At 39.3% G+C, this 24,498-nt stretch overlaps 1 protein-coding gene across 10 annotated transcripts in view; it reads right to left on the reverse strand.

Moving 5' to 3' along the window:
* Nucleotides 1–5,812: 5,812 nt before the first annotated feature.
* Nucleotides 5,813–24,498, reverse strand: part of FERMT2 (FERM domain containing kindlin 2) — a 75,309-nt gene continuing 56,623 nt past the window's right edge. For 4 of the 10 annotated variants that reach the window (XM_028495875.2, XM_028495871.2, XM_028495873.2 and 1 more), the window contains 10 exons: nucleotides 21,134–21,268; nucleotides 20,375–20,424; nucleotides 19,071–19,195; nucleotides 12,221–12,327; nucleotides 11,864–12,085; nucleotides 9,831–9,854; nucleotides 9,280–9,300; nucleotides 8,512–8,636; nucleotides 8,050–8,191; nucleotides 5,813–7,098 (listed from right to left, as the gene is read on the reverse strand). In XM_028495875.2, the coding sequence (XP_028351676.1) occupies nucleotides 6,925–7,098; nucleotides 8,050–8,191; nucleotides 8,512–8,636; nucleotides 9,280–9,300; nucleotides 9,831–9,854; nucleotides 11,864–12,085; nucleotides 12,221–12,327; nucleotides 19,071–19,195; nucleotides 20,375–20,424; nucleotides 21,134–21,268 (1,125 nt within the window). In that variant the 3' untranslated portion in view covers nucleotides 5,813–6,924. The remainder of the gene's footprint in view (nucleotides 7,099–8,049; nucleotides 8,192–8,511; nucleotides 8,637–9,279; nucleotides 9,301–9,830; nucleotides 9,855–11,863; nucleotides 12,086–12,220; nucleotides 12,328–19,070; nucleotides 19,196–20,374; nucleotides 20,425–21,133; nucleotides 21,269–24,498) is intronic. The other 6 variants (XM_007121849.2, XM_028495876.2, XM_028495874.2 and 3 more) reach the window with 3 other exon arrangements.

Consider the following 24,498-nt stretch of genomic DNA (forward strand, 5'->3'; position numbering starts at 1 on the left):
GAAAGGAAGAAAGAAAGGGAGAAGACAAAATAAAGTAGGATAAAATATAGTTATTAAAATAAAAAATTATTATTAAGAAGAAAAATTTCTATTAGAAAAACAAAAAACGGGTCGGTCTAACCCTAGGACAAATGGTGGAAACAAAGCTATACAGACAAAATCTCACACAGTAGCACACACATACTCACAAAAAGAAAAAAGGGTAAAATAATAGTATATCTTGCTCCCAAAGTCCACCTCCTCAACTTGGGATATTTCGCTGTCTATTCAGGTTTTCCACAGATGCAGGGCACTTCAAGTTGATTGTGGAGCTTTAATCTGCTGCTTCTGAGGCTGCTGGGAGAGACCTCCCCCTCTCCTCTTTGTTCGCTCAGCTTCCTGGGGTTCAGCTTTGGACTTGCTTGGCCCCGCCTCTGCGTGTAGGACGTCCGAGGGCGTCTGCCCTTCGCTCAGACAGGACGGGGTTAAAGGAGCAGCTGATTCGGGGGCTCTGGCACAGTCCGGGGGGAGGGGCACGGATGCGGGGCGAGCCTGCGGCGGCAGAGGCCGGCGTGACGCTGCACCGGCCCAAGGCGCGCCGCGCGTTCTCCCGGGGAAGCTGTCCCTGGATCCCGGGACCCCGGCAGTGGCGGGCTGCACGAGCTCCCGGGAGGGGAGATGTGGAGAGTGACGTGTGCTCGCACACAGGCCTCTTGGTGGCGGCAGCAGCAACCCTAGCGTCCCACGCCCGTCTCTGCTGTCCGCGCCGACAGCCGCGGCTCGCGCCCGTTACTGGAGCTCCTTTACGCGGTGCGCTTAATCCCCTCTCCTCTCGCACCAGGAGACAAAAAGGCAAGAAAAAGTCTGGTCTCTTCCGTAGTTCCGCGCCCGTTTCTTCATTTTTAATGTTAAAAAAAATCTCGTACATTTTAAAACTTGAATCATAGTATGTGTTCTGCAAGCTAGATTTTTGATTCATCATTCGGTTGAGATTCATCTATGTTGTTTTGTGTATCGGAATTTATTCACCATTTTGATTGCATTTTATGACTGTATTATATTTGATCTGTTCTACCGTAATGGACACTTGATTTCCGGTTTTTTGCTATTATAAGTAGTTCTGCTGTGCATATTCACGTTTGTGTCTTCTGGATTGCACGTGCAAGAGTTTCTCCAGGTTCTATACATACCTAGGAGTGGAATTGCTGGCCTATAGGATACATCTTTAATTTTACCATTTGCTATCAAAGTGTTTGTGCAGGGCTCTGTTCCAGTTTATATTCCCACCACCAAGTATTCCAGTGATTACACATCCTGGCCAATACTTGATATTGTCAGACTTTAAACATTTTACCAATGTGGCATGTGTGAAGCTGTATTTTAATTGTATTTAAAATTTGTTTTTTCCTCCATTTTCTAGAATACTAGTAGAGTTGTACAGTTTTTTGTAGATTTACTGACCATTCAGCCTTCCTCTTTTGTGAAGTACCCATTCCAGTCCTGTCCATTTTTCTTTTGGCTTCATCAGTGAGCATGTGTACTTACAGTCCAGATGGTAATGCTCTGTCAATTATGTGTTGTAAATATCTCTCCCAGTTTGATTTGCCTTTTTACACTTTATAATATCTTTATTGTTCTCATTTTGATGTAACTGGTTTGTACTTTTTGTCTTATTAATACACAAGCTCTTTCCCCACTGTCATATAAATGCTCTTCTGTTATCTTTTAAAAGTTTTATTCTTTCCCTATTTAAGTATTTAATCCATCTGGAGTTGACTTCGACTACTACATTCATAGATGAGGTTAGTGGTCTAAATTCCTTCCATAAAGATAACCACCAGCACCGTTTGGTGGCAAGTCCTTGTGTTTCATGCTGATCTGCAAGGCTGGCTTTTGGAAATCAAGTTTCCCTACGTGGGCATGTTTGCTTCTGGGGTCTGTTTGGGACCTTCGATTATTGTATTTATCTCTCTGCCAACACCACACTTTCCGTCTAGTGTTACATGACTTCTTGCTGTCTGGTAAGGCCTCACCTGTTGTTCTCTAGGAGCACCTTAGCTATTCTTGGCCCTTTGTGCTCCTGGAATAGAAGAAATGCTGTTTTCTAAATGTTCCTTCTAACAGCTAACTGAATTTGCAGTTAGGCAAGGAAGACAGAAACAAGGTTTAGATGTTCTGAACAGTAAATATCAGAGTAAATGTGTTTACTTGAATTTTATTTGGTCATAAAAATTAACTTCATGAAATTTAGATTTGAGATGAGAATTTATGCTCAGAAGGTGTTTTTTAAAAAAATTGTCCAATATCTACAAACCATATTAATACAGATATGTTAAACCTGTCTAGTTGGTCATGCTGTTTTTATCACAAATTTAATTAACATTGAACTTGGACCACTTCCCTGAGCAGTAATACAGATAGTGCTTGGCCAATGAAGCCACATGAGACTTTAACTAGAGCTCATGAAATAATGGTCTCAAATTATTTTAAGTGCTTGTAATTTTTAGTAATATGCAGGCCCAGGCACAGATATCAAAAGGGAAACTCCCCAGCTAGGGTGTGTGTGTGTGCGCGCGCACTCTGGTAACTGTTCACTAAGGGAATAAATAGAGAATTTTAATGTACACATTCAGCCTGGGAAACTTTGTATTGTTTATTAAATAAAGCAGAGAAAGCAAGAGAGGAGTCAGCACAGCGGGAAATAAGGTCACCAGATAAGGCTTCTTTGCTACCCTGTTTCCTGTTCTGGATGGCTCTGCCGTCCACTCTCAGAGTTTCATTCCTCTTACCCAGCTTGACAATTTCCCATTTCCTGTCACCCTGTCTGTCACCTCCCCCATTCTTGAGCTGCCAAACCAAAGCAAGTTCACACAGATAAAGACACAGTTAATTTGTTGAAGAGCACAGAGCTTTCAGTAAACACCTTCTTCCTGCATAGTACTGTGTAGAGATGACAGAAGCTTTATCAGCAGAATGAGAACTGGATCAACTTCTTACTGTACATGTCTATTAGGTCTACACCCAGATAGCAAGTCAGCTCACCTCTGCCTTTCTTTGCAACTATATAGCTGCGAAAAGAGGGAATGGCTACAGTAGCCACAAAAACGTTTTGGGAGGGGGTGGCAGGATTTTTTGGAATCAGTGTCTGCATTTTTAGAATAAAGCAGAGCATAGACGGCAGCTATGCAGGGTCATGTGTGGAGGAGAGGCATTCAGGAAGTATCAGTGATGATACTCTGTCACAAAGGGATGGATTTCAGAAAGCCCTGTTCTTATTTTCTGAATTATCAAAGTGGTGAAGACATTACCATGTTTTGATTGATGGTCTAAGAACAGCAGCAGCCCTTGTCAAACTTACAGGGGGTAGAAAGAATTATGAAAGGTATAGGATAAGGATGCATTCCAGAGAATCAAAAAAGTTTTGAGTTTAAAACAACCTAACATTTTACTAAGAAACTACTACATTCAGTGTAGGTACAGTTAACTCTATGGTTTTTCCTACATAAATTAAGGGTCAGGAACCTAGGTTGGTCTGATCCCACTACATCACTGATAACTAAAGCACCTTAATAAGACTTTTAACATAAAAAAAAACTATGGAATACAAAATGAAATAAGCACTATCTGCTACACTGTTGCCTTTTGGCCTGTGTAAGAGCAAGTCAAGAACTACCAAGTGGCTTTCCTTCTACAAAGTTCATGTCTCTGGGGTTATAGATGTGTTAATTAAGCTAGGTGGTGGGAATCCTTTCATAGTGTATACCTACATCAAATCACAATGTACACTTTAAATATATTACAGTTTTGTCAATTATACCTCAGTAATACTGGGGAAAAATAAGTTCACGTCTCTAGGTACCTGACTTGAAGTTCAAGGTTTTGTAAAAAATAATTTGTACAAAGTGAAGATTACTGATTAACTACATCAGGGGCTTCCAGCTGGTCTCTAACCTCCTGATTTAAGAGAAAGAGTCAGAAGGGAGCTTAGTCTCCCATCCACTGAGCCTTCACGTCCACTTAAAGCAGAGTCACTGAGCAGAAACCAGAAACTTTCACGTCCACTTAAAGCAGAGTCACTGAGCAGAAACCAGAAACTATGTTGCTGCAGGTCCTGCCAGTGTTCTTTTCATGGACTGGTATCATCTCTGTAGAGAGATCACCACCAATAGGGTTCCCCAGGATTCATGAAGGCTTTGTTTTTAATACCACTGGACAGGGAGATGGAAACCAGGGTTCCACTTTGAGCTCTGCCTTGGCACTTGTCAGTTATAGCTGTGTGACTTCAAACAGGTCACTTGGCCTCTCTGAGCTTCACCTATAAAATGAGGCTGAATTGCACGAATCTTTAGATAATGTATGTGAAAGCACTTAGCATGCCTCTTAGTGCACAGTTGGTATGCCAAAAATGTTTGTTTCCTCCGTATTAAACTATGCTGAGGCTGAAAAATTCTAAGTTGTAATAATTCCTTGATTTCCAAGATGGCCATCACTATATTCAATAAACAAATGTATGTTAACTGATCCTAGGTAGAAACCATGAGGCTCAGATCCAGTCCTCAAGGAAGTAATAATTTATTAGGGGCAATAGGAAATACTCAATAAAGATGATTGCTCTTAAGTTCCAAAAAGGACCAAATTCAATGGCAGTTCAGAGTAAGAGAAAATTTTTGGCTACAAGGAAACTTGGAAGTATTCATGGAAGAAAGAACACCTGAGCTCTTTCTAAAATTTCTAAAATGCTATAGAAAGCTGAGATTTGGACAGGTGGAGACTAGAAGGTTTGGGGATGAAGACATCCCAGGTTTGGGGAATGACATGGAGATGGGCAAATGCAAAGTGTGTCTGCAGCCGCCCAGTTTGAGTGAAGTATGCAGAAGACTGTTGGGAGATAAGGGTGAAAAAATGTGACCTGGGAAACAGGCCACAGAAGACCTCTGAGCACTTAACTGGGGACTTTTAGTTTTTATGCTGTAAGCAACCAAGAGTTATTAGAGCACAGCCTGTTGCTGTGCTGGGGCTAAATTAATCTTCAACTCACTGGGAGGGCAGTGGGGCAACCAGAGGCAGGGAAGTCAGCACAGAGGCTACTCTCTCCCTTGTGGGGAGGCCGTGGGACCATCAACGACTCGGGCACGCCATAGAGTAAATATAGTTTAGGGCTTTTAGCAAGTGACTGTAAAAGTTGGTGATCTGTACTTAAGGGAACATATTATTACTTTTTTTTTTTTTTTTTTAATGGGAAGGAGCTCTTAAATTTATGTTATGACCTGGCCTTAGAGTACAAAGAAAAGCCATGGAGAATGTGACACAGACCAAAGACCTGAATTCAGGGGATGGTGAGAGCAATGACAAATGAAAGACACTGGGCTGCATGAGGGAAATATCAACAGGGCTTGGCCTGATTAAGTGCAAGGGGTAAAGGGGAAAGTCCAGAACTGAAGTTCTGAGTCTGAATGATGATGGGATAGCAGTAACAATACGGAGTAAATTCATAAAAATTGTATTTTTTGAAACTGAGTCATTTTGCTGTTTAAAACCAGTTCTGCCCAAGTCAACACTGCGGTTCATCTGTCATATTTCTGTTTATAGCTACATGTCTAACATATAAATATTTTACAGTTCATTCCTAAGTAGTAGGAAAAATGAGGGGTTTCTATTTAAGTGGAAGACTCCATCTTAGAGATTACGTATGTCTGTCTGGTGACACGCCAGAATACTAAGCAAACTGTTCTCACAAGCTGCAGGTAGAGCACTTCCAAAAGGCAAAAGATCATTTCTACAAAGTTAATGCCATGTAAACAGTAAAAACAAGAAGTACAAAAGAAACATTAAATAAAAGATTTTGCTTTTATTTAAAATAAAATGCATTTATACAGTCTTTAAACCATGGATTATTGAACAATACTGGTAATCTACCCCTCCCTGGCACCCTTTTGGGCTACGTGAGCTAGGAATTTTCTGACTAGCACCAATGCAGATTGTAACAGCGCAACAGACTAGAACACAGCCAGTCCAGGCATTCGAGTTAAGGACACTGTGGCAAATCATGACTATAATGAAGTCGTCATCCTTAATTTAGCAGATATTAAAACTGCACATTAATTATATTTTAAAGAGCATTTAATTAATGCAAAGATGCAACATCCAAGCCATTTGCTAGTTGTGAGTAGTTTTTTAAAAAACTGTACAATTTTATAAAATTTGTGTTTGTACATTAGTTACACAAAATGCATACTTCATAGACCTTTACTTCATATTGTAATGCAAAGGTTGCATATTTTAGGCAGACAGTGAATATGCTGGTGAATACTAAAAGTGTTGTAATACAATATGGTGTAAAAATAAAAACACAAGACAATATACATACATGCTTATTCAAGGACAAAAACAAACCAGGCATGATGACTAACAGCATTTTCCTTCAAGATCAAAGAACGACAGTATTAAATATCAGGCACCTTCTGCAGGCCTGATTTATTTTGTGGGGGTTGGGGGCGGACGGACGACAAATGGCGACCAGAAGTAAGCTGTCTGAAAACTACGAGGTCAAATTAAACATACATTAAAACACATGCATTAAACATGATAAATAGACTTCATATAGTTTAAGCCCTGGATAGCTTTAAAGTAGATGGCTTGAGTTTCTTACATACAGTTTGGCTAGCTTGAATCAGTGATGTTTTGTTTCTGACTTGCCCACTACTTCAGTTTTCAATTCATGGCCCTAAGGAACGTGTGCCATATTCAAGTCCATATATTGTATCATGATAGCGATTAATAGTCGTGCTTGTTAGTGCACATATTAACTGGTCTGGTAAGGCAAAAATGTTTTCATGATAAAATAATAAATTTCAAGCTTACTTTATTAAGCAGCATATAACAAACAACAGCTTTTAAACTTAAATAACTGTTATGGCCATGGAGCTTCATTACAAGTGTTTCTGTTCACACCCAACCACTGGTAAGTTTGTAGAACATCTCTTCATCTAAACTCTCATTTTGGTCTTTTGCACGTGTTGAGAGAAATATATAGCCACCAATGAATTCATGAACCACTTTGCAATCTACTTCAGTACAAATGAAGGACAATCGTACTTCATCTGCAAACTCTACAGTGACCTAGAACAAAGACAGAGAACGATCAGTCCGTGCAAAACTCCAGATGCTTGGGTCCAAGTGAAGCTACTGTGCTTAAGGTCTGTCCTTGCTGGTCCTCAAGTATTTTTTAATCCTAAACTAATAATGCCTTTAAGTCCAAAAGCATAACTAAAGTTTACTAGCCGCCCCCCACCCTCCTTTTTAGTTTTCTTCTTCTGAAAAGGAAGACTGAATGCAAGGGGGCTTTAGGTCATTAGGTTCCCAAATGGTCTCTGGTGATTCAATTAATGAGAATGTCTCTCTTGAAGTCCTGGGAGAAAACCTACTTCCTGTGTTTCATATCTGCTTTAGATATTTAACCTTTAGGTTTCATCTTTGAATATTTCAGAAATACAAGATTCTATGAAGTAACTGAAATCGATACAACAAACCCAGCGACCCTAAAACAGATGACTTACTAGTAAAACATTCTGTTTATTTTAAACGATAATCATGTACTCCAAGGCTAGGGGCAGCATGATGTGCCAGGCTTTAGAGCCCTAAGTATCCCACCCAGTTTGAATCCTGATTCTGTTACTAAGTGTGTGGTCATGGACAGTGACGGCCCTCAGTCCTCTAAATTCTAGTGTCCTCTTTTGTAAAGTGGGGATAATCCATCAACCTTACAGGGCTGAGGTGCGGTTTAGAAATATGGTACAAATATAAAACATCTAGTATCATGCCTGGCACAGGCATTCAGTAGAGTAGCTGCTATCTGTGAGTAGAAAGGATTTATCCGTTATAGAAAGATAACCTTAAAGATGAGGCAACATTGTAACATATTATGTTCTTAGAATTTAATATCTAGGCTAGTTATGAAATAGGCAAGTTTAAGTAGGAAATGAATAGAATTTATAGGCCTTTTTCTACTTAATTCATTCATTTTTAGCAGATGGACTACATACGCATTCAAGTAGCATAGATACAACTTACCATTTTTATTTCCCAGTTTACATTCCACTGTTTCATATTACTGAAACGCCAGGTTTTAATTGCATCTCCTGTGCTGGCGTCCATCCTAATCAGTCTGTTGTATGCAATTCCAATAAGTTCTTCTTTTTTGCCCCCTTGGAATCTACAGCATTAAAAACATAAATAAATGTTTTAAAACATGTTGGGGGTGGGAGGGGGACAATGTTGGTCTGTTTTTCTTCAAGACGTGTGTTTTAATTCTAAAAAAAGTGCTATTCTTGCATAAAACAGAAATTTTGAATTTTTGATGAAACAATTTTAAGTATAGAAAATACATTCCAACATTCTTTAAATTTTACTGTGTAACAGGTTAATGGGTCTCAGGAGGTAGCTTTAAATGTTTAATTTCTAATTATATGAAGTAGATTAAGTAAAAAGGCACAGATTAAGGTTTACACATAGGTGCTTAGTAGAACCACTGACCTTGCAATAAAGTGTGTGATGCCAAATTCTGGTAGTGACTGCCAAGCTTGAATAAATCTCATCTTGGCTTCAATTAGACTCATTTGAGCTACATTCTGATGGGCCTCCAAGATTCTTGCTGTTATCTAAACATGATTAAACATCTTTACCATTAGATATGATTATTTCATGGTAGAATCAAGACAAAAAAGATTAAAACATGGAATTATGTGCCCCGCCCAAAATTACGTATTGCAAGAGTTGGAATTAGAAAATATCTGAAGCTACATTTGGGAATTTTAGTAAAATAATGACATTCCAAAATAAACCTCAATATATATTTTTTAACTTTAGTTTCCATATGTCAAGAAACAGTGAACTATTAGGACTGCATAACTGCCATTCTTGAGACATATTCAAGTACACATACATATGATACTGCATTATAAAACTATATTTTCTAATCCTCATATATGTGACGGGTTTTAAATTCAGCAACAAGATATATGATCAGAATGGGTACCTGGCATACAAGTTTCTAGCAGGAATAATATATATTTTAGCAGCTTTAAAGTCCTTGAAATCACTGTAATAACTTTAAAATTTTTCTAAAGGAATCATTAGAAAGGTTAATTTTTTAATTTAAATTATACTCACTTTGGGATGACTATTCCCTCAAAGAGAAGAAGGAAATTAATCCATGAGGGGAGACTGTAGCTAGGGCTTTAAATATTTTTAATGATGTCTTTTCTTTCTTTCTTTATTTTTTTGTAAATATGGAGAACTTACCAAATCTCTTATATAGCCTGGCTGTAGATGGCAATGCGAGGAAAAGAAAAAGGAAGCAGAAAGAAAAAAAGGCAATCAGAAAAAATGGCAATGAAGCAAAGAAAAAGTTGCGGTAACCTGCAAACCAAAATTCCAGCCAAAAACCATGCAAAAAATTACTTTAGATGGAAACCAAGCAAAAAGTAAATGCAAGCATGAAAATGAAAATGAGAAAGCAGCGATTACTTTCCATTTAGAATACTGAGAAACACTCCACATTATTTTAGATTGTTATGTGTTACTAAAATTAAGGGTAGAAATTTGTAGGGAGAAAATTAAGAGCAAATAACCTTTCCCCTCTCATGTACCAGTTCTTACTGGTTAGGGTAAAGCTAATTATTTTAGTAGCAAAATATAAATTAATATTCAAAAGCCTTTAATGTTGTCTCATATTGAGTCAGATAATATATCCATGCACCACTTTTCAGAAATAAGTTGAAGGCATAAAATAAGTGCAGTGACCATACTGTTTTTTTTTTTATTTACACAAGAAAAGCAAATCCCTCAATTACCATCTGTTTTTTGCATCCTTTTTCCTGGAAGGGAAAATAAAAATATGCCATACACTACAATAGGAGTGGTGGCTATAAACATATTGGTCCATTTCAATTTGGATTAACATGAATAAGACGTAGAACAATTCTTTCCTTTACAATGTTAAAATCCAGTTTGGGAGTCATCTATGTAAAAAATATCCATAGCAAATTTAATTAATATAGAGTTTTTAGGAATTAAAGTAGATTAACTATAACAAAGGCTATATTGATGGACCCAAAGACTTTATGCCCTGGTAGGGCTGAATGACCCCATGGCCTGCACATCTTAGACCTACCTGACCCCGGAGTGCCACTGGATCATACAGTTTAACAAACAATTACTGAGCAATATGTCCAACGACTAGTACACACCTGACACAACTAAACTAAACTCCTGCTTATCAGCACTTACTAGGTGTCAGGGAAATAGTATGACTCAACCTCCAAGTCTAGTTAGGGAAAGGAGAACTCAAGAAGAATGTGCATTTGATAAGATGCCAATGTGGAAGACAGGGCTAGAAAGATCCTTAATCTCAGACCACACACATACTGCCATCCTGCCAGTTAAAGACAGTCACACATTCTCTGTTCTCAAGAGAATTTTCAGCTGACATCTATTCAAGAACTCACCAACAGAAAAGTACCTTTTTAAAGCAAAATCTATCATTTTAAAGGCTTCTGGGAAAACAATACCTGTCTGACAACTAAACCAACATTTGGCAGTCTTCACACTTATACTTTAAGATCTTTTTTTCCTAATAGCTGACAGTGAAATGAGATCGCTAAAGATCTAAAACTACTCATTGACTTTGAAGGCAAATGAATCCACTTTTAGAAACAAGTCTCTTTCTAAATAATTTTTAAATGAATTAACTAAGAACAAAAAATGAAATTAGAACTCGATTCACTTTCCCTTTTTAACTTACAATCTACATTCCACAAAGCTCCCCAGGGCAGCATTTCCTCCATTCCTCACTACTCCCACAACATATGACCGTGGGATAGACCATTTCCATGCAGTTTACACAACCTCTGCAACTTAAAGACAAATACTTGGTGATTAAAACTTCTGAATATTTCTAGCTAAGTGATTTCAGATCCATATGATAAAGACTGTATTTAAAGTTAAGAATTAGTCAAGTGTTCTGGATATATCATTGGGCCTTTCCAGTAGTTTTAAAATTACTCCTGAACAAAAATAAAAATGAAACTAGATAAAAATGAAATATTTATTTCACAGTTCTTCTTCACTCCCCTCCTAAACTGGAGCCTTTTCCTTTTATGGCATGATGCTGGGTGTAGAGAGTACTGGGGGCTATCCCAAGTGTAAGTCCCCTGGCAAAGAACCTTTTATGTTGTACCAAAGACCCTTTTTCCTAAATAGCAATCCTCTTATGGTATTAATTTCCAGGAAAGGAATTCTAAACAGAGGGAACAAAAGCAGTGAATTTCAATGAAAATTTACCAAACTTTGTCACATTATGCAAATGTTGCTTAGGTTTTGACTGTTAATGTTAAGAAAAGACAATGTTCAACGTGGACTATATCTACCCTCATAAAGTTTATTTCCAAAGCTGAAAAAGTCAATTTTGACAGCAAGAAGAGTCATCATAGATTTGGTTGGGAAATGCTGGCTGTGCTTTATATCAGACTTACTTTATATAAGGAATAAAGCTGCATGAATTAACACAATGCAGTAAGACCATATTCAATTTCCTGAAAGAACATCCTGTTAGCAGAGTGATTTCCTCAGGTTGTTTAGAATAAATATGCTCCCAATATTCCACCTCATTATCTTTCATATTAAAATAAGGCTTTTCTTAAATGACCAATTTAAACTGACTGAAAGCTATTTATTTCTTATTTTATATTTTAACCACATGATATGAAATTAAGACTACCAATTAAAATGAAAAAGTTGTGTTTAAGAGGGGGAAACTAAAGTATATATAGAAAATTATAAAACAAATCAGCAGAAAATAGCAGATGAAGTAAAATGAATCAAGTACCTGCTTGTTCTTGTACTTTTTTAGATAGCGAGGGGACACCAAACATTCAGGATTTATATCAGTTGTGATCTGCTCTGGTATTAACTGAGGATCTGGATTTAAATGCTGCATCTTCAGAAAGGAAAGAATATTTTGAACTTCTAGGTTATAAGAACTGTCTGCCATGGTCTTGCCTTTGGAGGCCAATCTGCAGGCTGCCATCCAGTGTGCATACTGTTTTTCCTGTTGAAAAGAAATACTGAGGTTTGAAATCTATCACATATGGGTCCTTTGAGTATAAAATATAAGAATGAATGGTCAACTCACTAAGTAAGGAAGCAAAGAAAACTGAGGTTTACTTTTAATCAGAAAACTTACATTGTCACAACGAAGCCAGATTTCATTCATGCCCTCTGCAACTGGAATGAGGAGTTTAATGTTAAATTTTTGGCCTGAAATGTTCACATCTGGGGTGACTTCACACCCTGTAGTAAAAAAATTATTAAAATGATCAAATTTACTCTTAAGAAATCCCAAGCCAATATAGGCAGCCCTCATTTTATGGCATCAACATGTTGAATTTGCTGTCATGGAATCTATAAATCAGGGAATAAATTCTTTATGCTCAGTAATTTTGTCCAGGGGTAGAGCAAAGAATCAGATCTATATAATATACAAGAGATTTAACTGCACAGAGTTTGTGGCCCTTGATTGAGAAGAGAAGGAAAGAGTCCTATTAAAAGGATATTTTACCAAAAACACTTGCACTCCATCCCACAAGTTTTATATGTATTGTTTTAGTATCATTCAGTTCTTTGAATCTTAAGTTATTTGGGATTTTTTTCCTAAGTTTCTAAATGTACAGGGATTTTAAAGTTTCTAAATGTACAGGGATTTTAAAGTATCTTTCTATAATTAAATTCTAACTTAATTGTGTTTGGGTCAGAATAAATGACTTTTATGATGCTTTTTAAAAAAGGCATGTTTCGGGGCTTCCCTGGTGGCGCAGTGGTTGCGCGTCCGCCTGCCGCTGTTTAAAAAAGGCATGTTTCGGGGCTTCCCTGGTGGCGCAGTGGTTGCGCGTCCGCCTGCCGATGCAGGGGAACTGGGTTCGCGCCCCGGTCTGGGAGGATCCCACATGCCGCGGAGCGGCTGGGCCCGTGAGCCATGGCCGCTGGGCCTGCGTGTCCGGAGCCTGTGCTCCGCAGCGGGAGAGGCCACAGCAGAGGGAGGCCCGCATACCACAAAAAAAAAAAAAAGGCATGTTTCAGGTGGATTACCCAGTTTGAGCTAGAGTCCTATATAAGGGCCTCCTTAGGACCCCACCGCTCCCTAACTCAACTGCTCTCCTCTCCTATTCCTGTGTGGAAGCAAGAAGCTTAATGGTACAGGGGAGGGGAAGCACAGGATCTCCTGATTCAACTGAATGCTCCTGGGCACAGGCCTCCTTCCAAAACTCCAGGGTGTTGGAATACTTAACAAGTAGTTCAATTCAGAGGGTGATCATTTGAAGAAAAATAGTTTCTTAATCATTTCTTTGTATATATGAAAAATTAACTGTAAGCACAATATATTAGGAGTCCATCTGGTATAGAAGGTAACATAAACTTATATACATGGGAAGTCAGTATGAAAATAAGTGGCATGCAGAATTTCACTCTACTGGCAAGTTTTCAGGAATACATACATTTATGGATTATAAAAATCCATGTAATCAACTCTGTTAACCATTAGCTGGTGGCTTTACAGAAGAGAACACAGATTTATTGAATGTATATACCCAGTTAGATAATGGGACAATGGTCAGAATAAATTAGTAACCAGTATAATATAGTGAAGAAGAGCTCTGCAAGCAGACAGATTTGGGTTCCAGACCTTTCTCAACCACTTCATAATCATGTCCAATTTATTTATGCCCAAAAATCCTGACCTTAAACTCTACCTCACAGGGATGCTGTAAGGATCAATAAGATAATGAACATGTCAAAGCTCCCTAAAGAGTATTCCAAGTGTTAGTACTTAGTTCATGTCACCCTCAATACGTGTTAAGACCATCCAGTAGGCTCTATGAGGAAGAATGTAAACTGTTAGCAGGGCCTGCTGTTGCCTTTCTCCTTGTTCTGGAGCAACTTCTCCTGGCACAGACAGTACAAGGAACAAGATAATAAACCTCTATGTATCTATCACACAAAAAGAACATATGTTTAAATTGTCATTTTTTCCCCCATCACATAAATGTTTTAAGTATCATATAAAAGAAACAGAACATGTTAGATAAAGGAGAGATCCTCTCCTCTCCAGAATTAACTTCAATCATTAATTTGATGGACCTTCTCCCCTCTTAGCTTTCTTTTTAGAATATTTACTCCACATAAATAGCTACCACATTAACTCCTATACAATCATTAGAAACAATTAGGAAGTTGTGTGGAAATGTGTTTAACCTGCAAAGTTAAAACAAAGAGATGTTTGAAGATACACAATCTTTGCCACAAATTTCATTAATCATGCAAATAGATTTAAAGTACCCAAGCCCATAATAATTAGACCTCTTTTTAAAGTAAAATACCAAAAAAACTAAAAAGGGAGAGACCAAGCGAGTGGTAACTCAGGCACTAGTGTAAGCACAGAGGCACTCAGTAGCCACGTTTCAGACAGTATTCACCCCATGCCTGCTCCAAGCACAGGCTACCTGCTTCCATGGTAACATGCTGGACCTCACTGTAACCCAATTACTAGTCCTCTGAAGCATTAAATGCAAACAGCCCACTCTGATCACAATCTTCATCCTAAATCTCCTCAAGTTCTTTGAGAGACCCAATCCTGTGACCCAATCACTTTCTCCCCATCATGTTTCCACCTCTTCCTTCTCTGCAGCCCAGCCTGGACCCCGCTGCACCAGCTGGCACCTCCAACTCCCCAGACTCACTGTCTTTCCATTATACACACTCAGCAAAACCTTAACCCTAGCTCAACCCAGCCATCTACCACTTACTTGCCTATGCTCTGGCTGCTGAGCACTCTAGGAGGGAAAGGGGGAGAAAAAAAAAAAAATCACAAAACTGAGCAGATACGTTTCACCAGAAATTCGTAAATTCCCAACCTTAGCCTGCCCCTTGACACTGGCAAGGCTTCTGTGTTAACAGACATTCTCAACAATGTTTATTTCACATTTTCTCAGGCCTCCTATGCCACTCACTCTCAAGGGACAACCTCACACGTTACTTTCCCAGGAAGACGAAAGCCATCACAAGTGAGGTGCCCCAACTTCCTGCCACCAAAGCAGATAAGCCTGGCTGCCCTTGCTTCCACACTGTGGAAGAGGTGCCTCTCCTCCCAGGGCTCTTACGTCCGAGTGGGCTGAATTTTCTACCACCCGTCAGGAGCCTTGCTCCGTCACAGAGCCCTCCTCCTCTCGCCTCCCTTCCTTTCTTTCTACTGTGACGTTTCCATCGGCATTTAACTTCCTGGAGTCTCTCATCTTAAACCATAAAATGCCTCTCTCCTCTACCTTATACCTCTCTCTTCTATTACTGCCCTCTTTCCTCCTTCTCTGTCACAGATAAGGTTCATCAAAAAGCTATCTTCGTTTCCTATTTACCTCTCAATGACTGTACTTTGGCTCCCATACTTAAAAGCCCACTGAAGGGCTTCCCCAGTGGCGCAGTGGTTGGGAGTCCGCCTGCCGATGCAGGGGACACGGGTTCGTGCCCCGGGCCGGGAGGATCCCACATGCCGCGGAGCGGCTGGGCCCGTGAGCCATGGCCGCTGAGCCTGCGCGTCCGGAGCCTGCGCTCCGCAACGGGAGGGGCCACAACAGTGAGAGGCCTGCGTACCGCAAAAAAAAAAAAAGCCCACTGAAATCTGCTGAATCTGTTCTTAATCAAGGTTACTAACCACCTCCATGTAGCTAAATCCTATGGAGGCTTAATCTTACTTTTCTGTAGCATTTGACACTACTGACTACACCGTTCTTTTCGAAACAACTTTTACCTTAACTTCCATCATGCCTCATTTCCATCGTCTTCCTATATATTATTTTTTGTGGTTTATTTCCCTTGCAAGTTCCTCCTCCTCTAATCTGCCCTGTCCCTTAAACATGGGTGTCCTGCAAGGTTCTGCTTTTAGCCTTTTCATATTGTAGACAACTATTCCAATGGCTACATCTACCATTAATACTAACTGCTACCACACTGCTATCTGCAGCATGGATCTCACCCGTGCTCCAAACAGATATCCCACCAGCACCTCAAATTTAAAATAACCCAATTAAATTAAGCTCATCTTCCTCCCCAAACTCATCTCTTCTATATTCTCAATCTCAATACCACCCTATCCACCCAGCTATACAAGCCAGAATCAAATCCCTCCCTGAGCCTCTCCCAGGTCAATCACCCAGTCTGTTGATCGAACTTCCTCAGAATCTAATGAAGTTGTGCCCTTTTCGCCACCCATATTTGATAAGCGTAATTTGGATCACTATCACTGCTCTAAAATTACTCCTCTACACTGTAGCCAATATAAATATGATGGATCCCATCATTTTCATAATAATCTTTCAGTGTCACTTCATTGCTGCCAGTTTAAAAAACTTAACAATTTTATCCTCTAATTCCTGCCAATTTCTTCTGCTATTACCTCTCATAGTTAGCAGGAACGGATTCAACAGCTATTAAGGAAGGGTTCATCCTCCCCCCTCAAACTCCATATTCCAGAAGCACAACCCGCCCTGTGATTGCTGATGCTTCTCTCCACGCATTTTCACACCAGTCTCTTTTACCAACTCTCCTCCTTCCTTCCACAGATCACAATTTTCTCTTTTGGATCTTAACTGTGACATTATTTCCCCCATGAAGTCTCTCCTAATTCTCTCCAACGTCACTGAAGACTAACTGGTACAGCACCCGTACCTCTTTGCTCCTCTGATCCATTGCTTACTTTTTAAAGTACTATTTATTGCCCGAGTTGTAGTTGTCTATCTCCTGACATGCTCTAAACATCTTGAAGGATGCGACTATAATCTGTTCTTGCTCCTGTCTCTAGTACCTGGCACAGTTCATGGCAGGAGATCAATCAGCATCTGCTGAACTGCACTTTTTAGAACTGTGCATTTTAGATATCTTAGGGGCCTTAGAGAGCATCCAGTCCAACACTCTCATTACTCAGAGGAAGATACTAAGGTCCAGTCCAACACTCTCATTACTCAGAGGAAGATACTAAGGTCCAGATAGGCTACTTTTCCAAAATCACAGAGCAGAACAGAATCTAGGCCATTTGATTCTTAGTCTAGTGTTACCTTCACCAGTGTGATGTGCTAGAAAAGTGCTCCTTTGGGAGGACTTGAGAGAAGTGGGATTGGGACACCCTGTAGGCTGTTCTCCATACCAGGACTTAACTTCTCGGTTATAGAAGGAGAAGACTAAGGATGTAGTAGGGACAGAGAAGACAGGGGTCAGAAGACAGATTAAGTCTCTAAATCAAGAGTGGATAATTGCAGCTAGTCCTGAGCAGCTTAGAAGGGAAGCAAGAGGACAGCTGCAATAGATTTTGAGAGTAACAAATAATGGTAAAGACTCAAAAGTTAAACCCGTGACTGAGAGAAAAAGACAGTGAGTCTAACTAGAAGTTTTAGGAAAATTACAGAACTTCAACACATGGGCATAGCAATCATCTACCCAGGGCAGAGGTCTTTCTATTTATTAAAACGTGTGTAACTATACAGCAATAGTTCGGATGACTACTGGGCAGAACAGAGATAGGGTAGAGATTTGGACATCTTGTTGAAATATACTAAAAATATACGAATGCACAATTTACTAAGAAAAATTAAGAATACAGATCTACAGATGTAACTCCAGAGCCCGGAAGCACCTAACTCCTTTCTTAACTGCCTCTCCAACCCCGTAACTCAGGAATTCAAGTCTCACAAGGATGCATCTGACTGGAATCTAAATCCCACTGGAAATGAGTCTGGAAGATGTATTTTAGTCTTGCAGCTTTGCTGTAAGGGAAGGCACAGTAAAAGGAGTGTGGAGCAGCGAGGAGCCAACCTGCCACGTCCCCCACCAAGCATGCTGGGTGCCCGGGGCAGCGAGTGCCGGGGAGCCTGTGGGAGAGCAGGCTTCCTGGAGGAAGTGGTATCTACACCGGAAGTGAGCTGGAAGTTTTAAGTAACATCGCCGCAAGTGAGAGGCCCATGAACAATCTGCAAGACCAGATAAAGGCTGCAGAGAATCACAGAAAGAGGCAGCAGGATGTCCTCCAGCCACAGAAGAACCAGACCAACCTGGAGAGGGAACTCTCCTACCACCTGAACCAGTGCATCCAACAGATGAGAGTGGTGAAGGAGCAGTGTGAAGAACCAACAGAACTCACTAAAACCAAAATGAAGCTGTAACTCCACAGACCTGAAGAGAAAAAAAAAAAAGACCAAAACCAGCAGCTCTGAGCCCTCGGCCAGGCTCAGTCTGAGCCCCAGGAAGCAAGCCCGCCACAGCTGCCACAGGACCGTGGAAACAGGTCCAGCAATGTGTGCCTCAAATACCAGCCCCTGTTCTGAGACAGCTTTGGATCTGAAGAAATAAGAGGAAACCAATGAGATTCAGGTTATCAGCTAGGAGGAGCCTCAGAGGGGTATCCTGGGGCTGCCCCAGGGGCCAGGACGAGAGCAGTGTTGAAGATGACGAAGATGTGCAGGGAAGAGGTGTTGGGAAAGGGGAAGAACTCAGCTAAACCCTGCAGGTGGCTAACCTACTGGTGAGCCAGAAAACCAAGAGACTGGGGACCTGAGCTGGACCAGCTTGTTACCAGTGAAGGTCAGGAAGAGGAGTAGGATGCTGATGAGGAAGGGAGAAACCAGCAAAAACTGGGAGATGACTACAGCACAGATGAGAATGCGGCAGAATCTGAAAATTAAGTGGGCAGCTCCTGCAGAATGAGGAAAACCTAAATGTCCTAATACTGAAGACCAGAAAAGAGACATCATAAATTTACTTGCGATAAAAGTAGAATCACACACTTCAAGTGAGGACTGCACAGAGATTACAACAAAATATTCATGTGAAATTGAATACTAAACATAAAAAAGTACCTAAAGGAGTTAAGAAACTAAAAAACTAAAAAACTTTATCCCCCAGCAAAACAAAGTTTATTATTATTAGTTTATTATTAGAATATTAGCTAACAGATATTCCACCATCAATATTGGTCATTCCAAGGCTTTCCTTACCTCTTAGGTTCATCTGATGAGCTGGTGTGCCACTGGATTCTTCTTTGCTCTTATAGCAAGAAATAGATGTGTCTTTAAAGGTGCACCAATACTGCTTGTAACCTTTCAGAGTCAGCTTTTTTGGCCTATGTGTCAAACAGAATTAGAAGAAAAAAAAAAAACACTTTTGAAATAACTTTATCAATGCTATGTTTTAGCAGCAAAGTTTCACAATGTTAAAAGTCTGAGACCAAGTTTTACATACGCTGAATTCAGTTCCCTTTTGGCCAGTGTGTTATATTGAATGTTGCTGTTACTGGATTTGCCCCTCCTTTCTCAATCTACTCAGGAAGATCTTACAGTGAGTGGGCAGAGGAAGACAGTAAGGCAAACATTCCAGTATTTCTGTCAGTTGTAGCTGTCCCTACCACTAGCAGGTCACATGAAAAGCACAGGAAAATAAAGGTGAAGTAAATGTCAATAATTGGAAGGTTCCTAGGTCCTGTAATTACCTGCCAGTTCATGATGTCGATAGGGCTGCCTTTGGAGCCTCTCTAAACAAGCAAGTTTACCTGGCAAGACTAAAGTGAGGGAAGTGCTTATCTCTCAGGCATGTATTTCAGTGGTGACTTTAACTTGTCATGCCAATGTCAAACATGAAGCACGAGGAAGAGAGGATAAGGAAAAGTGCAGATAGATAAAAAAAGGTGTGTAAAGGGATAACAAAGTAGGGGTAGGGAGCAGCATTTGAAATTGTGCCATTATCTCAGAAATGTTACATATGTGGAGCTGTTATATGTTCACCTACAGTAAATGGTTTATTCCAAAATGGCTTTATATCTTATATTCCACATCACCTCCTTTCCTCTTTCTGCCTTAATGCCTAGCGCTCTTGATTCTGTGGAGTATGACTAGATCGACTGTTTAAAAGTCTAGATAAGATACACTGGAACCTTGTTATAAAATGTCCCATCAAAAATGAATAGAATTCAATAGATTCTGGGGCTCTAAACAAAGAAACAGCCACTGACAATAGCAGTTCATTATGTACTGCTTTCACCCAGATGGGATGCTTTATACCGATATACCACTGTATGTTTCAGAATCTGCATGATGCAATCCATCTAGGTTTACACAATCTCCTCCCCCACCTTAAGGAAAATTTTTATCAGATAAAACAACTTAATAAGTACTGCAATTTTAATTTGGTAAAGATGGTTATTTTCCCTCATTTGCCAGTCAGAGTAAATTTCAAAAATGTGAACATGGCTATAAAACTGACATTTATTCATTAATATTTGGAATTCCTCCCCTTTTGTACTTACTTGAAAACTTTAATATAGTCAGCAAGTTCAGGAATGGAAGTGATGTCACCCTAGGAAAAGAATGAAATCATTTTTTTCTCATTAAAAATAAATTTGAAACTCTAATGTTTAGTATCTGATATCAAGAACCAGGTTATTCAAGTAAACAAGGAAAATTACATAAAATACAGATTATAAAGATTTTAAAGGTACAATCATATTATATGGTCACATAGTACAATGGTATTTTCAAATGGCATAAAAAGCTATTAAAAGTTTGATCAAAATAGCAATTTATACAACCCACAAGAATATAGTGTTGATTTTATTATAGCTAAAACTGCTTATAGCTGCATATGGAACTTTTGTAACTCATAACAGTCCTTAAAATAGTGTTTCTTCTGTAATAATTAATACCTAAGCATTTAAAAATTTTCCTGAGATCTATTTTTCTCTTTTTGTAATATTTCAAATTTGGAGATCACTAAATGGATTTTACCATGACTTGAGATTAATTTTTCCTCTGAAGAAATATTCTCCCACTACTTGTCAGAGAATGTGCAGACTGTCAAGATCTATCTTTACTGTGTTGGAAGCACTAGACACTAGAACAATATTAACGTTAAAAATTTCCCTGAAAGTTTCTGGAAAATTGATGTCTGTATTTTCTAAAGCACTAAATATTTCTCTGTATCCCCCAAACGCTGCATGAAAACCGAATTCCACAGAAAGGTATAAACATCAGTTCAAACTAAATTAGTAGTAAAAGATTCACCCTACCAAAATTGTTGATGTTTTACCCCCTTCCAAAGTAATCTCCAGGTCTGAAAGGGCAGCATCAACTTCATCCACTTCTTTGTCACTGTTGTTCAAATGATTCTCTGATGTCATGATCGACAGCTTATTGATATGATACTGAAACCAGAAGTGATATTTTATTTAAATGATTGTTCTAACTATAAATTTTAAAATGAGATTATTATCTGTATCTATACTGAATGTCTTTCATCACCTAATCTGAAAAGCTAAAATGTCTCTAAGAATTAGAAGGATAGGAAAATAATGGGCATGGCACCTGAAATCAATGTCCTAAACCTGCTAATAAATGTTTACTCAAAAAAGTAGGGTCCCTGGACAAATACAAATGAATTCAGTTTGGGTGTCCCTAGGATTTAGAGAGTTAACACCTCTCCCACTGAACTCTACATGAGCAGAGACTTTTTTTTTTTTAATAAATTTATTTATTTATTTTTGGCTGCACTGGGTCTTCGTTGCTGTGCACGGGCTTTCTCTAGTTGTGGCGAGCGGGGGCTACTCTTTGTTGCAGTGCGGGCCTCTCACTATCGCGACCTCTCCTGTTGCTTGTTGCAGTGCGTGGGCTTCTCATTGCAATGGCTTTTCTTGTTGCGGAGCACGGGCTCTAGGCACACGGGCTTCAGTAGTTGTGGCTCCCGGGCTCTAGAGCGCAGGCTCAGTAGTTGTGGCGCATAGGCTTAGTTGCTCTGTGGCACGTGGGATCTTCCCGGACTAGGGCTCAAACCTGTGTCCCCTGCACCGGCAGGTGGATTCATAACCACTGCGCCACCAGGGAAATCCACAAGCAGAGACTTTTAACTGTCTTTTTTCCCCACTGCAGTATTCCACGTCTAAAACGCAGGCTAGAACCAACAAGTATTGGATGAGTGAACAGAATATGCATAAGGTCTTCTGTAGAAATGGATTAACATTGGTTACCTTATATTACTACTATTATCCAGCAGAGGAAATTTAGTTATCACTATTATGTTGAAAACTAAAGTTCCACTTTCCCCCATCCTCAATTCAATGCTGAAAACCTTATCAGAGAGAGATGACACTGACCTTCTCATTCATACATTAGAATAAGGTAGAATACGTTTATATGTGAATACATATACCACCACTGACACACATGAATACTCCCATATACATATATGTATATATATAATGAGTAGTGATAACTCCTCCTATATGTAGATAGAAAGATCTTTGGGTATAGAACTAGTCATGATTTTAAATACATTTAGGTAAGTGGTTTAGAACAAATATTAATGATTAGATTTTGATGCTAAACTTTAGAGAGGTTTTATACGAAGTTAAGCAGAACTTTTTTTTTTTTTTTTTTTTTTTCCAGTATGCCGGCCTCTCACTGTTGTGGCCTCTCCCGTTGCGGAGCGCAGGCTCCGGACGCACAGGCTCAGCGGCCATGGCTCACGGGCCCAGCCGCTCCGCGGCATGTGGGATCTTCCCGGACCGGGGCATGAACCCGTGTCCCCTGCATCGGCAGGCGGATTCTCAACCACTGCGCCACCAGGGAAGCCCAAGCAGAACTTTTAAATCACTTAATCAGTTACCTTTCAAAGCACTAAGTAGCAATCCATATTTCTGAAGGATTCATTCACTGAATACAATCTATTCATGCGAACATTCAGTGAACTAATCCTGAGGCCAAATATCAACGTTCCTCTGTATTTTAAGATTTAGTGAATTAGGAATGACTACTCTCTGGCTATATCTTCAGTTGTGCTGAAATGAGATCCTGAAATGAGATCCTTATAGTGGTAGAAATTTTCATATTCATAAATCATGAAGAAAAAGGCAGGGTGAGGCCCCCAGGCAGTGGCCGCAAATATCAGAGCATATTAAGAAGCATATGGAGAGCTGGTTAAAACTATAGATGCTTAGGTTCGTTCACCCCCAGAGATTCTGATTCAGCAAATATGGGGTCCAGCCAGGAATCTGCATTTTTACTAAGTACCTTAGATGATTCTGATGCAAAAGGTCCTTCTGAGTTATACGGGAGAAATCCTGGATGTGAATGGGACTGGTCATAAAATCCAGTTTTGCTTTCAAAGGGGCATAGGGTATCTGTTAAATGTTACAGTATATGATTGGACCTAAATACTTGAAAAACAGTGTTACTAACTTACCTAATTTTTTAAATCCACAGCTTCTTACTTTGAATTATTTTGTTTCTTTTTACTATTGTAGATTTATTTTACACAAGGAACCAGAAGCTCTAAGGAGAGAATAGTTCAGATTGTAACCTATGTCTAAAATAAAAAACCCTAGGCATTTCCTTGCCATACTTTCAGAGTTTCCCCCTTCTTGTACTGGATGGCTTCCAAGAGGCTTTGGGTCAGTCTCTTGGAAGGCTTCTAACAACTCAGGGGATTTGGAGTCCAAAATTCTCTCAATGAATCTAGATTCTAAAATGGTCCAGGAAAGCTATGCTTTGGGGCATGCAGTCTCCATGAATTAAAATCCATGGTTCTGAGGTGTTTTTCACTGAATCGAAATGGAATATCTAATGTTTTGGGGTTGGGGTGGGAGTTGGGCAAAGCTGAAGAATAATCCCATTTCTATGACAGTAAGACGGTGTGTATACTCATTCAACAAATATTTTTTGAACACCTATATGCTGGGATACATCTGTTGGCTTTTTTAAAAAATGCATTATTTTTATAATAAAAAGAAATACTATATAAGAAAACCTGTGGTTTTCCCACATACATTTTACATATATTATTATTCTGTCATTAGCAAAACTTTCACTAGAAAATTATGAGCCCATACTCTAAGTGAGAAAGATGTAGAGAACACTATACAACCAAGTGAGATAACTGTGAACAAAATTGCTCCAGAATTTAATTAAAGAAATTCTTCAGGTAGTCTGAATCACCCAGAGACACAATATAAGAGTCTTAACTGATTAAGCAAGTCTCTTGAAAATAACTAAACTAATTCATCTGTCATTACTAATTTTCCCTGTCTGAGCTTCATTTTGATTCCCTTCTTTCAGTGTGTAAACTAAGGAGAAACGAGCTGCTCTTCCTCTCTAAAGGACAACTTTTTTGAGTCTTAACTGAGAAACTCTTCTGGGTACATAAAAACATTTGGAAGATTGAGAGCATTTTTATTGTGTTCTAAGGAAAAAATTAAATCATTGTGATAGTGAAAGATATTCATAACTGAATGTCAACCTTACTTCCAGTACTTAAATAGAGTTCCATCATAATCTGAGAACACTCACCAAAGCCTCACTCAGATATCTGCAATTATTAATCTAGAAAAATTAATCTGGTAGTCAATCAGACCTCAGTGTCTCCAAGAATGATTTGTGGATG

This window comes from Physeter macrocephalus, chromosome 11 (assembly GCF_002837175.3).
Source record: "Physeter macrocephalus isolate SW-GA chromosome 11, ASM283717v5, whole genome shotgun sequence".
Lineage (NCBI taxonomy): Eukaryota > Metazoa > Chordata > Mammalia > Artiodactyla > Physeteridae > Physeter > Physeter macrocephalus.